The sequence below is a fragment of the Thamnophis elegans genome, chromosome 6, assembly GCF_009769535.1.
Source record: "Thamnophis elegans isolate rThaEle1 chromosome 6, rThaEle1.pri, whole genome shotgun sequence".
NCBI lineage: Eukaryota > Metazoa > Chordata > Lepidosauria > Squamata > Colubridae > Thamnophis > Thamnophis elegans.
The window spans coordinates 30976603-30997836 of record NC_045546.1 but is presented as its reverse complement, the minus strand read 5'-3'; the positions used below and the strand labels follow the sequence as shown (position 1 = coordinate 30997836).

At 35.3% G+C, this 21234-nt stretch overlaps 1 protein-coding gene across 1 annotated transcript in view; it reads right to left on the bottom strand.

Moving 5' to 3' along the window:
* The window catches only part of F5 (coagulation factor V), a 45143-nt gene that overhangs the window by 7217 nt on the left and 16692 nt on the right, over positions 1-21234 (bottom strand). The window contains exons 8-17 of the mRNA XM_032220181.1: positions 20366-20543; positions 17279-17381; positions 14736-14947; positions 13105-13255; positions 12659-12871; positions 8442-10392; positions 5640-5799; positions 4584-4820; positions 3817-4024; positions 1549-1728 (exon numbers count right to left, since the gene is read on the bottom strand). Of these exons, the coding sequence (XP_032076072.1) occupies positions 1549-1728; positions 3817-4024; positions 4584-4820; positions 5640-5799; positions 8442-10392; positions 12659-12871; positions 13105-13255; positions 14736-14947; positions 17279-17381; positions 20366-20543 (3593 nt within the window). The remainder of the gene's footprint in view (positions 1-1548; positions 1729-3816; positions 4025-4583; positions 4821-5639; positions 5800-8441; positions 10393-12658; positions 12872-13104; positions 13256-14735; positions 14948-17278; positions 17382-20365; positions 20544-21234) is intronic.

Below are 21234 nucleotides of genomic sequence, written 5' to 3'. Positions count from 1 at the left end.
GTAATATTGTGAATAGGATAGCATGTTAAACCAACCAGAAATCAGATAGCAAATGCAGATTTATAATTATACTTAAACATAATGGAACAAATTATTGGTTGATACAAGAAGACAGTCACTTAATTTGGGGAATATCCATCCAGAAAGAGATGCCCTATATATTTTTTGTTGTTAGTTGCAAAGTTGTATCTAACCCATCATGATCCCATAGACAACATTCCTCCAGGTCTTCCTGTTCTCTACCATCCTCTGGAGTCCATTTAAGCTCACACTGACTGCTTCAGTGACTCCATCCAGCCATCTCATTCTCATCTCATTTTTCTTTTGCCCTCAATCTTTCCTAGCATTAGGCTCTTCTCCAGTGAGTCCTTCCTTCTGATTAGGTGGCCAAAGTATTTGAGTTTCATCTTCAGGATCTGGCCTTCTAAAGAGCAGTCAGGGTTGATCTTCTCTAGGACTGACCAGCTTGATTGTCTTGCAGTCCAAGGGACTCACAGGAGTCTTCTCTAGCAGCATAGTTCAAAGGCCTCAATTCTTTGGCACTCAGTCTTCCTTATGGGCCAACTTTCACAGTCATACATTGCAACTGGGATTGCCCTTTATATTGCAGTAAGAGGTTTTCAGCACTTGTCCCTTAAATATTTTCAGTCTCCCAATATTGGACAGGAGATCTTGTAAGAATGAGAACTGGAACTCTATACCGTCCTAAATTCTAATTTATTAGTTTCTCTATTTACAATGGTTTATTTTACAGCAAAAACAAACAGAACAAGCCTGTCTCCCTCCTATTCACATGAATATGTTGTCCCATACGCAGCCATCAAACCTGATCAGAACTCAAGTATTCTATGAATACTATGAATGCTTTTATGATCATTATTTCACATATATGTGAGATGTTTGTATTTCTAGCCATAACTCTCTGATTATCCAGATGGAGAATTGAGTGTCTTAGCACATCTGTGAAGCTACTGGCAGCAGTTCATTGGAAATTTACAACGAACACATTTCATTGCAACAATTTTAATAATACATACATAGAGATATGGCCACTATGTACATCATAAAGAAAATGTATCTTACAAAAGATAAGGTGCTATTATTTTGCACATTTCTGTATTTCAGAAGTTCAAATATTAAAGTTTACTTTTTAAGTTTACTTTATTGTCATTGCACCTCATACAACGAAATTTCTGTTAATTTCAGTGCTATAATAATTCCAGTGTACTACAGCTGTTTAATGCTACTTCAAGAGACTACCTTAAATGAAGAGTAGCAGTGTGATGTAACTAATGCTATTATATTTAAATAATATCCTATTTCACTGAAGATTGTTTACAACTTGAAATGTATTGTGAATTACACACTTGTTACATTTATTTCCCATATTTATTTTGTTCATCTCAAGAAATTATACATAGTACTCATAATACTTTGTTTGGCTAATATATGTTAATGAATGCTTTATATCTATATTCAGTGCAATGAGTTAGAAATGTTTCAAGTCATTTCAGCAAGAAATAGATTTGTGGATCTGAATATATTTACCAGGAAGAAGAGGAAGGACCCCAAGTTGATTATCTTCCCTTCCCTCTTCAGTGAATGTCTGACCATGAAAATGAACAACATGGATGTCTTTGGGCCCACCCATGTTCAGCAAATGCCAGTGGACATTCTCATCTTTGTACATCTTCAAGCCTTGCAGCTGATAAGGGATCCCATTAATTGCTAAAAATAAAAATATGACCAGATTAAACAAAAAGCATTGCAGTTCAATTTAATATAGCAGATATCAGATTAAAAATCCAATAGCATTGTGAGGATTTGGGGAAAGCTTATTTTTTTCTCCTAGTTCTCATTAGGTTTTCAACTGCTTTTAAGTATAGTAGTGCAGGAAGAAAAAGAAAACATATTTATTTTTTAACTGCTTCATTCACAAATGTCCAGCATGGATTGGTCTTAATAAAATGCAACAAGTCATTAAAATAAGACAGATTAAATAATTCTTGGTACTGCAATATCATAAAGATGAATTACAAGTTCACCTTGCATTTTTGTAGTTGCTTGGAACTATTTTCTAAGCTTCTAAGGATTATGATACAGCCAAATTTGGAAATTCCAGTGGCAATATAGTAGATTTATAGTTTAAATATATATTTTATCAAAGCAAATTATACAAAGCTTCTTGAAAAGCTTCTTGAGAATCATGATTTATCTTGCTTGAGCAGGAGGTTAGATTGGAAGACCTCAAATGTCCTTCCAACTCTGTTATTTTAGAATTATGATGCAGCCATAGAAAGGGAGATAAAATAACCAAGCAAAATAATTTAGATTTTAATAGCCCCACAGCTGTTTGTGTTACAGTCAATAAGATACTGGATTAAAAAGAGGAAGACCCATATTCCAGTACACCCACTCACTCCGCTATGCAAGCTTTGAGCCAGTCATTCTGACAGCCCAGCATACCTTAATAGATTGTTATCAGAGAAAAATAAATCTTATAGTGTGCTTTGATATAACTACCTATCAAATAAAAATGCTATACTTATATAGTTGTGTTCATAAAAAAGTTTCACTGAAAATCTCAGTCACAGAACTATTAACACAATATTTGGGAACTTTATCATTATTAGTTGGATTCCACCTGTTATATACTCTGGTTTCTCTTCAGATCGTATAAATCTTTCATATATGAATTAATGGAGCATAGTGACTCATGTGGTTAGGACACTGTGTAGGAAGTTAGCAAGCCTGCATTTGAGACCAAGTGTTGTTGTGGGGTAAAGTTGAGCTCCTGTCTTTCACTCTAGCTCCTGCTGGAAATATGAAGGGACCCCCCCCCCAAAGTGGGCATCCCCAAAGGTGATGTCACCAGTTAATCCTTTCAACCCAGAAGCGCTTCGGTGCTTCTGATACAAGGGTTATGCTATAGGAGTTCAAGGCACCATTCATAGCAATTCCTCCTTCTGTTCCCATCCTCCATATTAGAGGTGGTATTCCGCTGGTTCTTGCCGGTTCAGGCGAACCGGTACCAGCAGTTGCAGGAGGCTCTGCCCACCCACCCTGACATAATGTGTGAATACTGCGCATGTGCAGAAGACAATGTGCATGAGCAGATGAGTGAATCCCACTCCGCTGCATATCTACCCTGTAGGATTGAGCCAAAGTCTTCTTTATAAAGATAAAGATATATTTTTTGTGTTTCTCATCAAATAGCATGAAGTTGTATTTAAAGAGAGAAAAAGGATAATGATAGAATCTAGGAAGTGGGAAAGAATCTTATCTATATACTGTAAGGTAGTTTAAAAAGATATGTATTTAAATTTGATTTATTTAGATACAAAGACTATAAGAGAAAGTAAGATCTAATAGATTTGATATTAATACAAGCAATCAGTTAACAATTGAGCTGATTGTTTTTAACAATGGATAAATACAGATCTATGCTATTATTAGGAAAATAGAAAAAATGTAAATGTAATTCTTATTTTCTTAAGAGCTGTGGTGACGCAGTGGTTAGAATGCAGTACTGCAGGCTCACTTTGCATTCCAGTGACAGAGTTTGATCCTGACTGGTTCAAGGTTGACTCAGCCTTCCATCCTTCTGAGATCAGTAAATGAGGGCATATTGTTGGGGGCAATATGCTGACTCTGCAAACTGCTTAGAGAGTGCTGTAAAGCACTATGAAGCAGTATATAAGTCTAAGTGCTATTGCTATACATATAAAGATAACATTGAGTATTATGTTGCCATTAGCATGAAAATGATTTATTGTACGTGGAAATCTTATACAAGAGAAATGAAAATATTTCTACCAGGAAATGTGTGGCGAGATTGGACTCCTAGAAGTCTCTCTGTACGGGTCCTTTTGTCAGATTTTTCAAAGTACCAGCTTCTCTCCTCATCAAAGACCATAAAAAGCAGGAAAAATTCCCTTATGTCTATTGGCCTGTTGTACTCATCAATAATGCCTTTGTGGCAGATCAAAATAGGTCCAATCAAGCCAGAGTGAATATCTTTTTCCTGCAAAATATATTTTAATTTTTCATGTTAAAAAAGAAACACAAAAATGAACACTAGTAATATATAGTAATATACTAAAATGAACATTTAGTAATAGCATATATAATCAACCAACCCAGTATGAAAAATAATTATTTGGCAATACAAACCAACATGCATATATTTAATCTTAAAGAGAAATAAACATGGATATTCAATCAATATTTCTATACAAAATATAGATAGTAAAAGACATCATCTCTTTGGAAAATATAGCTACTAAATTGTGATGAAATTCAATTCTATTTCTCCTTCATTGGCTTAAAAAAAAGATCAAAATTTAGGGAAAAGAATACAAAACCACAATTCATGACCCTACAAACAATACTAAAAAAAAATGGTGATCTAAATAGAAATCATTGTTTTTCATGAAAGGAATTGCAAATGTAAAATAAAGCTAAAGAGCAAAATGCACGTGCTAGAAGTTAGATAAGTATATATTCTTCTTTAAGGTTAAATAAAATGTATTCTCTGATTATTCCGTTTTCTTTTTAAAAATATTCTACGACATTTATCTTACCGGATTTACACCAGAGTAATAGGCCCATGTTTTACATTTTTCCGTGTCGTCTGTTGGTCCTGCCCGTTTGGTGACTTGCCAAACATATGTGTATGTGCCGTTTGGCATAATTGCATCATCCTTTTTGAAAAATTCAGGAGAATGGTCGTCATAGCTTCTGCCTTCAGAAGATTTCTCATAAAGAAGGCCATGAGCATGAAGTGAGTATGGTCTAGAGGCCAAATTTTTGAACTGAACCTAAAGAGTTGAACAGTCAATGATTAATACAGAGGCTTAAAAAAAAAGATGCACAGAAAAGTTTCAACCGTTTGCAGTTTTATAGCCTGAATCTCTGTCAGAGATTGTAGTGTTTCAAAGTACCATGTCATGCCTTGAAACAATTGTTCTAAATGTCGTATGAATAACATAAATTACAATAAGGATAATTTATTATTTTCTATTTTGCTAGATAGATACATCCTGATTGTATAAAATATGCTGGTACAACTTTGCAGTCCCCTTAGAGTTAAAGGCCTGTTCTGGCAGTTCTTCTTTTTTATATCTAAAATGTCCATTGCAGTCTAGCAAGTGCTTCCCTCCTCCTTCCTCAGGGCTTCCCAAATTGATGATATGGGACTGAGTATGAGCACAGGTTTATTCAAACTTCAAAACAGAAAAAGCCATCTCGGAGGAAAGCTGAGAATTCCTGTAACAGAATGGTTCTATGAAAAAGAGAAAAGAAGCTAAGATCCCCAGCTTCTTACATTTCAAGATGTGTTTCCAGTATGTTAGTTGGCCCTATTTCTGCTGGTGCTCATCCCAAATAATGTGAAAAGCACTAATCTGATTCCAGTACTGTCTATGGTGAATTTTGTTACATGCTTTGTATAAATAATTTAATTTATTAAATTAAGAGACAAAAGAGACAAATTTATTAAATTAAGAGACAAAAATTTGAAATAGGCTTTTTAAAATCTGAAATTGATTCTGTTTATTACAGTTCAAATATTTTTCATGTTTAATGTTGTTAAAAATTCAAAGTATTCTTTTATTAAAATATTTTGAACATAGACTTACTTGGATTACATCATCCACCTCAGCCCTAATGATAGGACCCAGTATACCAAGATGTTTTTCATATTCCCCTCCAGGACTAGGTGTCTGGAAAGTATCATCAAGATAACTTCGGAAAATAGCTTTTTTGAATGTGGTCCTCAAAGGGCGACTTCTCACTGTACTAAGGATATGAAAGATTTGGGGAAGGAAAAAATGGAATTTAAAAAAATGTATATACTATATATCAAGTACTTGGCATTTTTGTCCATCTATCAATACTTCCCTAGGGTCTGGGTTGGCATATATTATTATAATATATAATTATATTATTATTATAATAACAGTTGGTTGCAGTCAGCCAGATATTTAGACTGAATTTTGCATTTTTGTTCATTTCTTATTAATATTATGGTTCATCACGCTATCTGTCAGTTGTTTAGACTAGATTTGGCATTTTGATTTTTGGTTACCTATTATTAATATTATTATTGTTTTGCCTTAATGTATTATCTGAACCCAGCCATTATAATTTATAAATCACAGATTATGAATTATCATGTGTTGTATGAACCCAGCCAATTGCAAACCATTATAATCAGTTCCATTGTCACCAGTGACAGGCTCAGATGGTTCCATTGTTGAAATGACTACTCCTATCTTCTCTTTGCCTGTGGTTTGTATGTTTATTTTTATAATATTTATCTTTTAATGTGGATTTTTATTTTTTTTATATATTGTTTTTCTGTTGTTTAATATGACACTCAGCGTTACTTTGTGTGAGATGAGCAGCTGTACAAATTTTAGTTCCTTGACTAACAAAGGGGGCTTCTCTTTGATAAACATAAATATGAATCCCAGCTAGAGACAATACCTTGTTCCTCTTAATTGTGAATTAATTAGTTTTTTTCTTTTTTTTAATGCTATAAGTTAATAAACATTTATTAAGCTTACACAAAAATGATTACCGTAATATCTAACTCCTCTATTTCCAGAACATGAACTAAAAACAGATTTACACAATTGACTGATGAGTGCAATCGTACCGTGCTTACATGAAAATGTTGTCCCTCTGTGTTCGATAGGTGCATTCCTTTGTAACTGTGCATTGTGTGCAACCATATCTTCATACCTAATACTATCTGTAAATATATTAGACTGTTAGAGCCCAAGGTGCTTTTGGAGGTAATATAAATCAATGTTCTGCCCATTTACAAGGATCTTGTCAGTATGACATCATGTCAAAAAGTTGTCCAGCCTAATTTAACTCTTAATAGAACTCTTGAAGTTATTTAACCAACTTAAATAACTCCAACGAAAAACAAAAATCTTATCTCTTGAAACAATCTATTCATTATTAAACAAGTAATTGAAAAGTCCCCTAATTTTTATTTGAAATTTGCTTCAATATTAGTCCTACCTGGTTCTCAGTCCATACAATCATTTTTCTGGCAAAAGAACAGGAGCTGATAGGTCAGTAAGCCCTAACTTTCCTACAATCAGTGCATAGTTTTCCTTCAGGAACAAGGAAATGAAAGCAAGTTCTGGGTAGTGGCATTAAATGTAATGTAATTTTCCACGCTCATGGAGAAAATCTTATTTTTCTCCTTCCAGAAAGCTCCAGACCATGATATTACCTCACTGATAGGAAGTTTCATAGTCTCTTATCAGAACTGCACACCTATTTGGAAGTCATCTGATTGACTTTCATGACCACATATATTTTTCTCTTCCAAAAGTGCAGCAATCACCGATATAATAATCCATCTACCCTTGTCATCATTTTTACTTTCTTTTTCACTTTCCCTAGCATTACAGTCTTCTTCCAAGAACTTTGTGTAGTGTTTTAAAGGATAATTTAAGCCTGGTCATTTGTTAATTCCATTCAATTTCTGACTTTGCCATATACAGCCACTGCCATGCTGCTGTTATAATCTTCCCCTCGACCCTCCTTGATGTAGCTTATATCTGTACTTGGATAGGAGCACAAAACCATGGGAGAAATGCTTTTGGCTGCCTCTTTGCAATTTCTTCTTTTCTTTAACAAGTCTAAGAAGACGTTATGAAAATTACCTATTTTCTTAATGTTTTCTTTACTTTAAACATATTTATCTTTTTCAATTCTTTTCCTGCTTTCCAGATTCTTCTGTTTTCCAAAAAATGTTTTTGGCTGAGATCATACAATAGTTTATAATTATAATGCCTGGGTTCATAAAACACTGTTATGATTCTTACATATCGTGGTTTGGGAATTTTCCAGAATTAGTTCTAGTATGTTCCCATACAATTTGTGTTTGACTGCTGAACAAATAATTTCTAACTTAACTACGATGCATTCAAAATTCCCAAAAAGCAATACCAAAACACATGTACTTAAAAAAGCACACTGTCCAAAAACTTCAGTTAAAACATACACAATACCGTAATAACAATTTTAAAGCAAATAGTTAGGTAACACTATTTTGAGTTTATAGAAAATAGAATTTTCAATCTACAATAAACTGCAATTACATTTTTTTTTATAAATTAAAATGAGGTTGTGCTAGATTTAAATGACATCATAAACCTAAGATTTTGGAAACGCTTTGGCATGAATGTGATAGAAAAGGAACTTGGAAATCATCCATCCAGGTTTGATCCCATAGTTATAAATTTGTTATATTTCTGTGATAACATCTGAACAGTCCAGTTCTTCATGTCTAGCATTTCATCATAACAAATTACACTCGTTCATGGCTAATAGATTCTTTAACATCTTAGTATGTTACTGTTAAACAAGCAATATGAAATTGAGCAATAATTAAAAAATAAATAATTCAGTCAAACCTTTTTCTGAATGGTGAGTAGTCCCACACAACTTCTTCTGCTGCAATGTAGTACCTCCTTATATTTCCTCTGTTGATAGTACGTAGGTAGCGTCCAGCTATGTCATCAGGATTACGTGCAATATTACTGTCAAGTCGAGAATCTGTGGTATATGGATCATCATAATACATTAACTCATATTCAAATGAACCACTGCTACTTTCATCACTGTCTGTATTATCTATCTCATATTCCTGATAGCCACCATCTTCCACTGGAAGACCTATTGTAATAATTGGCTTGTCCTGTTTTTGTGTCAATTTGGTCTCATTTAACAACTTTGTGTGGTTGGGTTTATTGGAAAGTTGGGAATTGTTGAAATTAGCAGGTAACTCTAGAGGCTTGAACGTCCTTGGAGTTAAAACATTTGGCTTTTTTTTCTTTCGTTGGACTTTGAGAAAATGTTGAGGTATATTGATAGTGCAGTTCTCATCTTTCTGGGTATCATTTTTGTTATTAATTCCTGGTTGGCCCAACTCAAGTTGACCGTTAAAGTTATCTGTTTTCTCTTTTCTTTTGCCAGGGAACAAGGCATTTTCTTGATACGAGGCATTTCTGCTGCTGTTCTGGAATTTATTATCAACATCATTAGTGATATCTGCTAATATATCATAATTTTCTTTCTTGTCGACAACATTCCATTGCATGTCTGTGTTCTTAGGGAAGCATTTCTGTCTCTGGGGAGATGAACTTTTCCAAGTCTTTGTAGACTTTGGAATTGTTGTAGAAACAAAATTATCTGATGTGGCATCTGAAGTCAAATTTTCAGATTGTGGCATTATAGAAGGTATGGAAACAAGTTTTGGCTCAGATCCATTGTTTTCCACTGTTTCTTTATCAGCTGAAGTTATATTCATTATAATTTTGGTAAACTCAACATTTGCTGCTTCTGTTGCTTCTTCTTTATAATCATAATCATATTCATATGAAAAGTGATTGGCTTTTGAGTCATCTAAGGTAGAGTCATTTTCTGTACTAGAAAGAAATTTCATGTCCTCACTTGTGATGTTAAAAGCAGAAAGATTTCTCTTTTGTTGTACATAAAAGAGTAGAGCATACATCTCTTTAAGAGCATGCAAAGTTGCCTCTGTCAGAACTTGTGTTTCTCTCTTTTTATCCCAAATATGTTTTTCAAATGTATTTTCTTCTTGCTCCTTCATGGAAGACATTATTTCAAGGGACATTAAATCTTCTATATCTTTGCTCTGTAGTCCTCTATCGGTTTTTAAATATTCAGCAGCAAGCATTTGCTTGCAGCTATCTAAAATCTGAGTAATATTATCTTCGTTTTGGCTTTTATTAGATAGCAAGATGCCAAACACTGCAGTGATATTTGAAGTTAAAATTTCTCCTGCAAAAGATGTACAATTAGCATAGATTGTCTCAAATGCAGTTACGTAAGAATTATTTTGAGTTCCTAATTCTCCATTAGCATGCATAGCATCACTGCTGTTATTCAACACTAGGTGAAAGTTTAAAGATTCATCACCAGAAGCATAGGCATCTTCTTGTATAGCTAGAGCTGTGAGATTCAATTCTTCTTCTTCAGCAACTGACCCATTAAATGATCGAAGCCCAAGAATTGAAGCTATCATAAGTTGTTCTTCATCGTCCTCTGCCTGTTCATTGCTTGACTGTTTTGTATTATCCTCGTCAACTGAGAATCCAAATTCGTCTGCTATTTTATCTGATTCTTGGTCTGATACTACACTTCTGAGGTCCTTTTCTTTCTTTTCTTTCTTTTGTATTACTTCTGAAGAGCCAAATCTGACAATGTTGGCAGCAATATCATCATTATCTTCTTCCTCTTGTTCATCTCTATCATCTTCATCGTCATAATTGGCATCCAAAAATCTCAGTCTCATGCCATTGCTCATCTCACGGGAACCCCATGATGACAGAAGCCAGGTTCCTACGAATGCAAAATAATTCATATTAGACAGACCCACTTGTGTTTCATAGTTTGCTTATACCTGATTACTGGTGTTAGTTCTGCAATCCATTAACAATGTTAGTATAGAATGCCACCAGATACCTGGGTCATATTATCATATGTGGTGGACATGTGTAGAAGCAAAAAAATATTGGACAAAAATACAAATGTAGTTGGAAAAGATGATAAAACAGCACATTGATTTAAAACCAGATATATTTTTTATCGGGGATTTTGCCCGAAACTTACAGTAAAGGAAATGCATATTTAATTATACATGTATTAACTGCAACTAGAATTGTATTTGCACAAAATTGTAAAAGTGATGAGACCCCTACTGATGAGAATGTAGTTAGAAAAATATTAGAATGTTCAGAAATGAACAGATTAGTGCTTGCTTTAAAAGAGAAGAAACAAACTGAATATTATATGACATGGTTGGAGAATAAAAACAGAAGTGAGAAATAAATGGAGAATAAAGACTATATGTTAAGATAGAAATATAAACAATATGATGATTCTTACTAATATGATTGTTAAGATTATTATATTGAATATAATTATTATATTTTTATTCATATATATGATAAGGGAGAAATGAATACAGCTATAATGCTGATTATTATTATTGTAAGATTAGAGAATTATTATCAATGTAACAAATACTGTAAATTTTGACTGTAACTGCACAGAGACATTTGTACCCAGACAACACACTGTTTAATGGAAGATGAAATGTTTAAATAAAAAAAATAAAAAACCCTAAAAAAATGTTAGTATAGACTAAACTAGTATGGTAAAGCCAAATTGACTAGGAATTGTGAGAGAAATCCAGAATAACTAGAGGATACTAGGATAGGAAGGTCTTTCTAATATACCATGAAAATATAACAGATACAAAAAATAGAGCTATAAACTCAACAATTAAAAACATGTGATACCCGTTACTGCCTTAAAAACAGTAATGTGCAAGATCGGGCTTCAGAACGGCATCTAGCCCTCATTTTTCTTTTTCTTTTAAGCTTTAGTACTGTTTTATTTTGAGGAAAGATGTAAACTCTATAGTTAGACATTATATCCATATGGAACTACATTATTAGGCAGAATAACCTGCTTCTCCTTTTCTTCAAAGCTCAAAGTTGGATGTTTTAAGAATTCTGCATCTCTTGGCTATAAAGGACCTACTAAAAACACACTTAAAACTAAAATTGGACATGAAGCGATTGTTGATTCCAGGAGCTAGACTTTGGAACTTTGGTATCATATGTGATCTGGACAGATTCAGAATCTGAATCTTAAAGTTGATATTCACAACTTACTCCTGAATAAACAATGATGTTGTAAAACCAGAGTACACATATGGTAGTAAGTTGTATCATTCAGTTGATAAACCAGGCATGTCATTCATGGACACTGATTTGGCATCATTAATACATGAACTGATAGGAGTGGATTATGAAATAAATTATTTGGAGTGGGGTCTGAAACTCCACGGGCCTGGAATTCAGCAAGACAGGAGATGAATGACACAAAGCACCACAATCAGGCCCAAATTACCATACTGTCTACTGCATCTCAATTGATCATATTGTGTGCCACAAATATATTTAATATAAATACAGTAACTAATTCTATAATAAATCAGATATTCTGAGGTAGCTCCCTTGCCTCCTTTCCTCTTGTTAGAGTTTAGGAGAAGGCATGAAACATACCAAAAACTTAGGTCCTTCAGCACTTTGGAAATATTATGCTCATGGTTATTAAATTGCTTTTTCTACTAATTATTAGACTAAATGTTATTGTCAACAGATATTTGCAAGTTCTCATAAAATGGAACTGAGAATAATTTACACTGTATAAATGCATAGACAAAGTTTTTAAAAAGAATGCAAAAGCAGAGCTCCTTTTGTAATTCTTGAAAATAAAATTGGAGGGAATTGAGTGAATATAATAACAAATGAATAACCAGTCACTTACATAAATTGGATTTTTACACTATCATAAAAAAGACTGCTGATATCAATCTAGATTTCACCTATAATTTAATGGTGCTTATTTATTTTAATCCATGCTAGTTTTATTTTCATTCTCTTCATTGTTTTTATGTTATTTGGTGGAATTTGTGCTTTTCTATACAATGAATTTTATAAAGTTTTTAATAATGTGGCAAGCTATTCCGAGAGCTCAATTATAGAACTATCTATACAGTCTGAAAATAATTAAACAAAGAGATATTGTTATTTACCGAGATTGTCCATGGTTACAGTAGCTGATTCACCACTCATGGGGAAAAGATTTAAAATGTCTTGATGTTTTCCCTTGGATAAGAAGGTGTGACCAGAAAGATGTACTGGAATAATCTCATCCATTGTACCAACGCTGGTGAGGTGCCATTCAACAATTTCAGACTGACGAAACCCCAAAAGATCTGTTCTATCCGACGCATAGCCATTGAGGGCTAAAATAAAATTTAAAATGCATTTAGGAGTGCAATCTTAAGAATAGCTATTTAAAAAAATGAATGTCAATAGTTAAATAGAAGCTGTTCCAAGTTAAATGTCTTTAGAATTAGAGACATAAAATTAATATTGTAAAAATACCATATTTTCCATATTTATTTTTATTTTCATTGTTCATTTAATCTTAATGGTGTTAACCCAAAACAGAATAGTGACATAGGTTACTACTCACTGTACATAACATTGGACTTGTAAAATTTAGGATCATCTTTCTTAACAGTGGAGGAATTGCTGCTGTATTTCTTGATATTGTCGTCCAAGTACCAGCTCTTGTTTTCATCAAACACTGCAAAGACGGCATGCTGTTCCACATCAGCTTTTTTCTGCACAGTAGTAGGCAGAAAATAGATCGAGTTCAACTAATAGAATGATACGCCATTTGACATGCATTTCCTTGTTTTAAAAAGCAGCAGTATAACAACCTAATTTATAACATTCAAATGAAATAAAGCTGGAATGACCAACAAAAGGGGATTGTTTAGAAACCGATAAATAAAATAATTATTTGTATCCAGAGATAGCCTGAGTATTATTATCGATGTCATTGTAATGCTGAACCATATTATATGCAAGGCTTTCTTTGTCAAAGGCAGATTGTTTAGATTGTATTTGAAGTAGCAGATTAAATGAAACTTGATTTGGGTTTAAGTGAACAGCTGGGAGTGCTGTTGGTGTATGGTTTTCCCTGTTGCCCACAGCATGCATCAGCCACTGGATTCCATTACTGGGTTGGCAATAGGTCCCTAAGGCTGTTGGTGAAGGGCAACTTCAGTATGCCATCTAGTGACACTGAATCAAGGGCTGGGCAGGAATTCATGGCCTCTATGTGAATTATGGACTTGTCGCAAATTATCAAAAGCCCAACCGTATTAGAGGCCACATGTTAAATCTCTTTTTTCCTCTCAGAGCAACTGAGATTGATCTGGCAATGGAGGACATCAACATCTGTCCTAGTTGCAGGGAGCCAAGTCCCAGTCAATCAGCCCACCCATGGGGATTTATAGATCCAGTGGGGTTTCAGAGAAAGCCTGGGGCTTTTTATGAATATCTGGTGTGTGGTACAGCTGAGGCCTACATTCCTGCATGGAATGGGCAGGTGGCTGGAGCCTTGGATCATATCACTCCTATGTGGACTCCTCTGGGGTGCTGATCTTGGGGTGCACCTTGGTTTAATAAGAAGCTCTAGGAGATTAAGCACTAGAAGAGACTCCTGTAGTGCTGTTGGAGGAAGATTCAGAGCCTGACCAATAATGGAAATGCCTGTGTTAGCAATTATCTCTTGGTGATAAGAGTCCTTCGATTACAATTAAGCAATGTATTTTATCAGGATCTTGAAACCACACCTTTTCTGTAGTAGTGACTGCCCCCTGGAATGAGGTTCCCTGTAAGATCCAAGTGGTCCTTTTATTCTGCTGTTGTTTAGAAGGGCTATAAAGATCTAGCTCAGTGTTTCTCAACCTTGTCAACTTGAAGATGTCTGGAATTCTGGGAGTTGAAGTCCAGACATCTTCAAGTTGACAAGGTTGAGAAACACTGATTTACCCAGGCTTGGTGAAGGAGAGGGCTACCCCATTACACTTGCCATCTCTTATCTCTCTATCTTTTAAATTTAAACATTTGCTACAAAACCATAGTCTGGGGAGCCTGACAATTCATATTGAAAGCCCATGTTGAAAAGGAAGACAAAGCATTCCCAACCCCTGGGGTTCCCCAGTAAATGATAACTGCAGAGCCATACTGCTCCTGAATCTAAGTAAGTTGTATCAATCATTCTGCTCCCTCAATTGAAGCAGTTGACAATACCTGTACCCCCCTGCTGTCGAGCGCCTTGCGTTTACAAACCAGAAGCGGCCCAATCAGTCCTGAGGCAATATCTCTTGTGATATCCACAGCACTATGATATAACTTAGTAATGCACTCAGAATCCTTTGCTGTGGGTTCATCTGTATCAAGCACAGTCCATTTATATGTGTAGACGTCTCCTGGTTCAACTGCTTTGCCCTGAGTTATATTCTCTAAAACATAAAAGCAAAAAAGATCATGTAAAGCATGGGTAAGGAAATGAAAATTTCCAGTTGCTGCTCAATTTTCTAAAGAGACTGAATGGTCAACAATGATGCATGTTCTCAGTTGTAGTTCAACAATACATGGAGAATTATAGTTCTTTACTGTTAGATATCCCCCCTCCCCGCTGACAGACTGACAGAGGTTTCCACCAAGGTCCTCTGTTCCGGCGGGAACAGAGGTTGAATCCCATTGGTCAAGAGGTCTGACAGATCCCTTTAAAAGGGGATGCTGCCCGACCATTCGCCAGCCGGATGTTTACTTGACTTGCAATAAAGAGCTGTTGTTACTGAAGCCTTTATGTGCCTCCTTTACCCAATCTATCATTTACCATAAGCAAGTGAAGTAAAACTCCATGCAGTTCTTGCTATTATATTGTCTCCGCTTGGATTATTATATAACAATTTAGTTATTTAATCATTTTGTTTTCTATACCTATTTCTATACCTATTTTTATGTCCGTGGATGGTTTTTTTTCTTCTTTTTTTAACATATTGTGCAAAAGGGATCACCCCTCATTTTATTTTCACAATGAAAATTATGAAGTAGGCTGAGCTATAGGATAGGGGTTTGATACATATTTCATTCTAAACTGTTAGATCGGGTGAATAGAAGAGGCAAACTCAGGCTAACCGTAACAACAGCTCTTTATTAGTGAACCCTACTGAACCCTATGTACAATCCAGTGGTGGGTTTCAAAAAATTTTAGAACCTCTTCTGTAGGTGTGGCCTGTTTTGTGGGAGTGGCTTGCCAGCCATGTGACTGGATGGGCATGGCCAACTTGTAAAATGTGGTGAAACTCACTTAACAACGCTCTTGCTTAGCAACCAAAATGTTGACTCAGGAACTCTGGCATTTGAAGCACGCAAGTCTTAAAGTTGTCAAGTTACAAGACCCTTGCACCCCTAACCCTTTAGAAAAAAAATCCCAGGGGTGTTCAAACTTGACAGCTTTAAGACTTATGGACTTCAACTCCCAGAATTCCGCTTCTTGCTCTTCATCTTGATGATGTGCAGACGGGATGGGGGAGGGAGCTGGAACCGGTTCTAAACAGCACTGTAGATTTGTGGAACCTCTTCTATAGAAGAGGTTAGAACTGGCAAGAACCCACCCCTGGTACAATCCAGCAAAGACTCTGTCTCGCAGCAACTCTTTTATAGGGAGCTTTCAGACATCTTAAACAATCACCTTTGAGTATTTTCCCACCAGATCAGAGGACCTTGGTGGAAACTACCATACTGTCTGTCAGTATGTAACATAAACTAGAATCCATTGCAACTTACAAACCAAGTTTATCCAATCAATTAGATTTTAGTAAAATATTATTAAGGGAACCATGGCTTAGTGTAGTGTATGAGCCCTGTTTATTAGTAGTGGCCAAAAGACACCCAATGAGCTGCATTGACTATTGATGTAATGAAATATGGGGAACCTTGGGTGATTGGCTCCAGAGATGCTGATGTCAGATAAAAGAGAGAATAGCCTAAAGTGGATAATGGGTGGGACAAGAGACTCGGAAGACACTTTTCCTAGTTCCTTAAGCTATAAAAGAGATGGGGAAGGAATTGTATTTCCATACTTTCACGATTCTGTTAATATAGTTTTACAATAAAGTAGAATTAGCTCGTCTTGTCAAGTTACCTGTCTGGTCTACTTAGTAAGGACAACTAGAGGCTCAGTTCTCATTCCATTCCAATACAAAGCCAGTAAAAACAGTTAAAAATTAGAACCAGCTACAATAGCAATATCATTTAGACTTATATACCACTTCACAATGCTTTACAGCCCTCTCTAAGCGCTTTACAGACTCAGCATATTGTCCCAAACAATCTGGGTCCTTATTTTACCCATCTCAGAAGGATGGAAGCTGAGCCAACCTTGAGCTTGATGAGATTACAACTGCCAAATTGCAGGCAGCTGGCAGTCAACAGAAGTAGCCTACAGTATTGCATTCTAACCACTGCGCCATTACCGCTCTTACAAAAGAAATGGTAGGTTCCTTCATTGGATGTAGTCATGTGGAGGGTAGGCAGATAGTTGAACAAGGATTCCTGCTTTGAGCAGGGGTGGGGCTACTCACCAGAATGATCCTACCTCTCTTTCTGATTCTTAGTTCATTGTTTATAATTAATTGAAAAGTTCTTAAAATAGATTTCCATTTTCTTTTTATTATTTAAAATGGAGCCAACAATAAGACCAGACTTTTGCTGAGCCTATTGGGAAGACACATAAGTAATCAGAGGACAGCAGAGAAGGAACATAGAAATAATTATTAACCAACCTTTGGAATCTGAAGGATAAACAGCTCCTTCTGCATCTTTTGAAACAGAAACACCATGTACATAAATGCTGTAAGGTCGACTGGCCAAATTTTTGAATACAATCTGTTTAAAGCGGAAATCCAATATGTTTAGTATCACAATACTGCTGGTTTTTATACAACATTTAGCTAGCATTATCATCCTTTTTATATACGTCCCCATTTTCTAATAGAACAATCAATCAATAAAATATAGTAAAAGCATGCAGCATAAAAATAGAACACACGGACAGGATTTCAAAAATGATTTGGAAAAACGCTTTGGCTATCTTGTGAATGTAATACCTATCTGGTATCTATTAAACAGACTGACTTTCTTTCAGACTTTCACACAAACTTTAAAAAAGTTAATATGGCTCTTGAAGCACCTAAAAAGTTATACGGCTCTAATGAATAATAAACAGGTACTACACTTCCACAAATTCTTCCGAATTGTTTTGGACATGGCTACCTATTAAATACCACAGAAAATCTCTATGAATAATTAAAAATATATAACCCAAGATATATATACACACACACATATTTGTGTCATACACTATACGTACGTACGTACGTACGTACGTACGTACATACATACATACATACATACATACATACAACCACTTCCTTTCCAAAAGAATCCTAGTAGAAAATTCTAATCTTAGGGTTTTATATGCTTCGTTATAGGAAAACAAAGTAAAATTGCCACAAAATGAAGTATAAGGCATTTCTTGTTTCATTAGGTTTTCACTATAAATACAAAGTTGCTTGTAATGGTCAATTATATTGCAAAAATATATAATTCAGTTAAAGCATCAACAATTGTAAATTTTATTTATGACATTTTCTTCCACAGTGTTTTGTCTGAATAAATATGATTGCATAAACAATATTATACGTGAATACAGAATATTACAAAGAACAATTGCAGTAATTTACCAGTGCCTAAAACAGATATGTGTATAATCCAAAACTCCCCAATGCCTGCTAAAGCTTTTATACTCTACAGCCCTTCCTTAAGTTGACAGGAATTGTAGTTCATGACAGAAAGAAAACACTTTTTTAAAAAAAAAATGGAATTACTCATATTGCTTTTATTAAATTAACTTAAATTTTGTATCTAACTATCTCTTGGTTTCTTAGAGGGAGGACCATATCATCTTGGGCCTTGGCTGAAAATAGGGTGCACATCCTTGTTTCCTGAAAAGTCACTTATTTTTTCTTTGTAATATAGCCATTATAAATCATAGGTGTAAATGATAACCTAAACAGCTCAACATTTAATTTTTTGGACCCCTTCCTCTCCCCATAGCCATTAATATCTCATCAATCCTGAAGTTGATTTTATAAGATTATGTTGAAATATATTCTTGTTTTCTTTTAATTTAGACAGTTTTTGTTTGTTTTATACAGGCAGTTTATAGCACCATCCAACCATCCCTGTGACATTATAAATATCCAGGCTTTACTTTGCCACAGATGATGCCAAATATCACTAGTGTAAAATATGTGCAAAATATCTACTCAAGATTTATTTATTCCCTTTGGGTTTTTTTTGTAAATAACTCAAGGCGGCAAACATATCTAACACATCACCCTTCTCCTATTTTCCCAACAATAACAACCCTGTGAGGTAAATTGGGCTGAGAAAGAGTGACTGGCCCAAGGTCACCCAGCTGGCTTTCATGGCTATGGCAGATCTAGAACTCACAGTCCCTCGGTTTCTAAGCTGGTGCATTCACCATTAGACCAAACTGGCTCTCGGAGTGACCAGACTGAATTTATAGTTGATCCTCGCTTAATGATGGTAATTGAGACTGGCAATTCTGTTGCTAAGCAACAAAGTTGTAAAAGAGCAATGTCACATGACCATGATGACTTATAAAGTACCGTAATTCCAGTTGCTGTTGAAAAGTGAAACCCACACAGTCATTAAAAGTGACATTGTGTGGATTGCCTTCCAACTGGCTTGCCCTTTGGCTTTGCATGTTGGATTGATTGATTGATTGATTGATTGATTGATTGATTGATTGATTCGGTTTGTATGCTGCCCTATTTCCGAGAGACTCAGGGAGGCTAACAATCAAAAAGGGAAGGGGGTACATAATAGAAATAAAAAAATAAGAAGACGAACACATTTAAAAGCAGCAACAGTCATACCCTCCGAATGGGGCTGAAAGATTTAGCAGCCCCAGGCCTGCCGGAACAGCCAGGTCTTAACTGCTTTGCGGAAAGCTGGAAGGGAGGTGAGGGTCTGGATCTCAATGGGGAGATCGTTCCAGAGGGCCGGAGCAGCCACAGAAAAGGCCCTTCCCCGGGGAGTTGCCAGTCGACATTGGCTGGCAGATGGAATTCGGAGGAGGCCTAGCCTGTGGGATCTAATAGGTCTATGAGAGGTAATTGGCAGGAGGCGGTCTCTCAAGTACCCAGGTCCAATACCATGTAGGGCTTTAAAAGTAAACCCAGCAGTGAGGTCACAAATGGAAATCATGTGATCCTGGGATACCGCCTCATCACAACTGTCAGCTGACCTGAACTGCAATCACGTGACTGTGGGGATACTACAAGAATGGTCCTAAGTCCCACTCATTCCACAGTACCATAACTTCAAACAATTACTAATGTGGTCACTAAGCAAGTATCACCTGTACTTCACTGGAGGTGAAGATACTGAAACTCATTCACTTCAGTTTATTATTACTAAGAATAAGAGATGAATAACATATGCAGGATAAGTAGATATTGGGCTACTGATGAATGCAGATAAACTAAAGGCTGTTACAGAGAATGTATTCTGTCAGTGTAGAACTCCACAGGAGACACATGGTTTAAATTGCAGAAATTAAGTCTAACTTTCATAGAAGTCAATATAAACATTTAGTCATATCCATTCCCTTTATTTTTCATTGGCAATTGAATGTGACGAGCTTAGTCTTGATATCAGTTAAGATTATATATGTATTTGGGATATGCAAAATATATTTAAAGGTAATCCTGTTATTATGTGCAAATGAAATAAAATGGGATTGTAATCTATTTACCTTCTACTTGCTCATCAATACTTACATTTATTGTGTCTCTGACTCCAGCTCTGATAACAGGGCCCAGAATTCCACGTTCTTTGGGCCAAGTGGCATAGGTTGGTTTACTGAAGCTGCTGTCTTTATATTGCCTGAAAACTGCCTTTTTGTATTTCTTGCCAATAAAATTTGAAAAATTATCCAGATACTGAGCTTTATATCTTCTTTAGAATTGAGAAAAGGAAAATAGACATTAGTAAGATTTCTTATATAGAAACATGGAAAAAAAAAACCCAGAAGCTTCAATGAGTGGGTAAGTCAGTTTTTACAAATCTACATGATAAACAACTACCATAGTAAAAAAAAAAAAAAAAAAACCCTCAGAAAAGTTGTATACATGGATTTCAAATAAGAACAGAATCAGATAATGGACTTAAACCTTCTAAATCAGTGTTTCTCAACCTTGTCAACTTGAAGATGTCTGGACTTCAAGCCTGCATTCGCTGCCTGGGGAATTCTGGGAGTTGAAGTCCAGACATCTTCAAGTTGACAAGGTTGAGAAACACTGTTCTAAATGCTATTGGATGATAGCATTTTCATTCCTGACTTTGGCCAGACACTTCTCTTATTATCAATAACCCTTGGCTATTCTGACAAGGTTGATGGATACTGAATTCCAACTTTATTGTTTTCATTGGCTGCATCAACATCCTGTTCAGTTTCTTGTGATTTTTTACATGTATGTCAACAAACTCAAAAATATGACACACTGGATAGTTAATCCAGGACAAGGAAATTAGTTTCAGAACAAATATGAAAAAGTGCTAAAGAATAGAATGCTTTAATCTTCTTCAAATATCTTTTTTTTCTTTTCAGAATTGCTTCCCTCCCACTGTACAAGGTTTTTAAAAACTG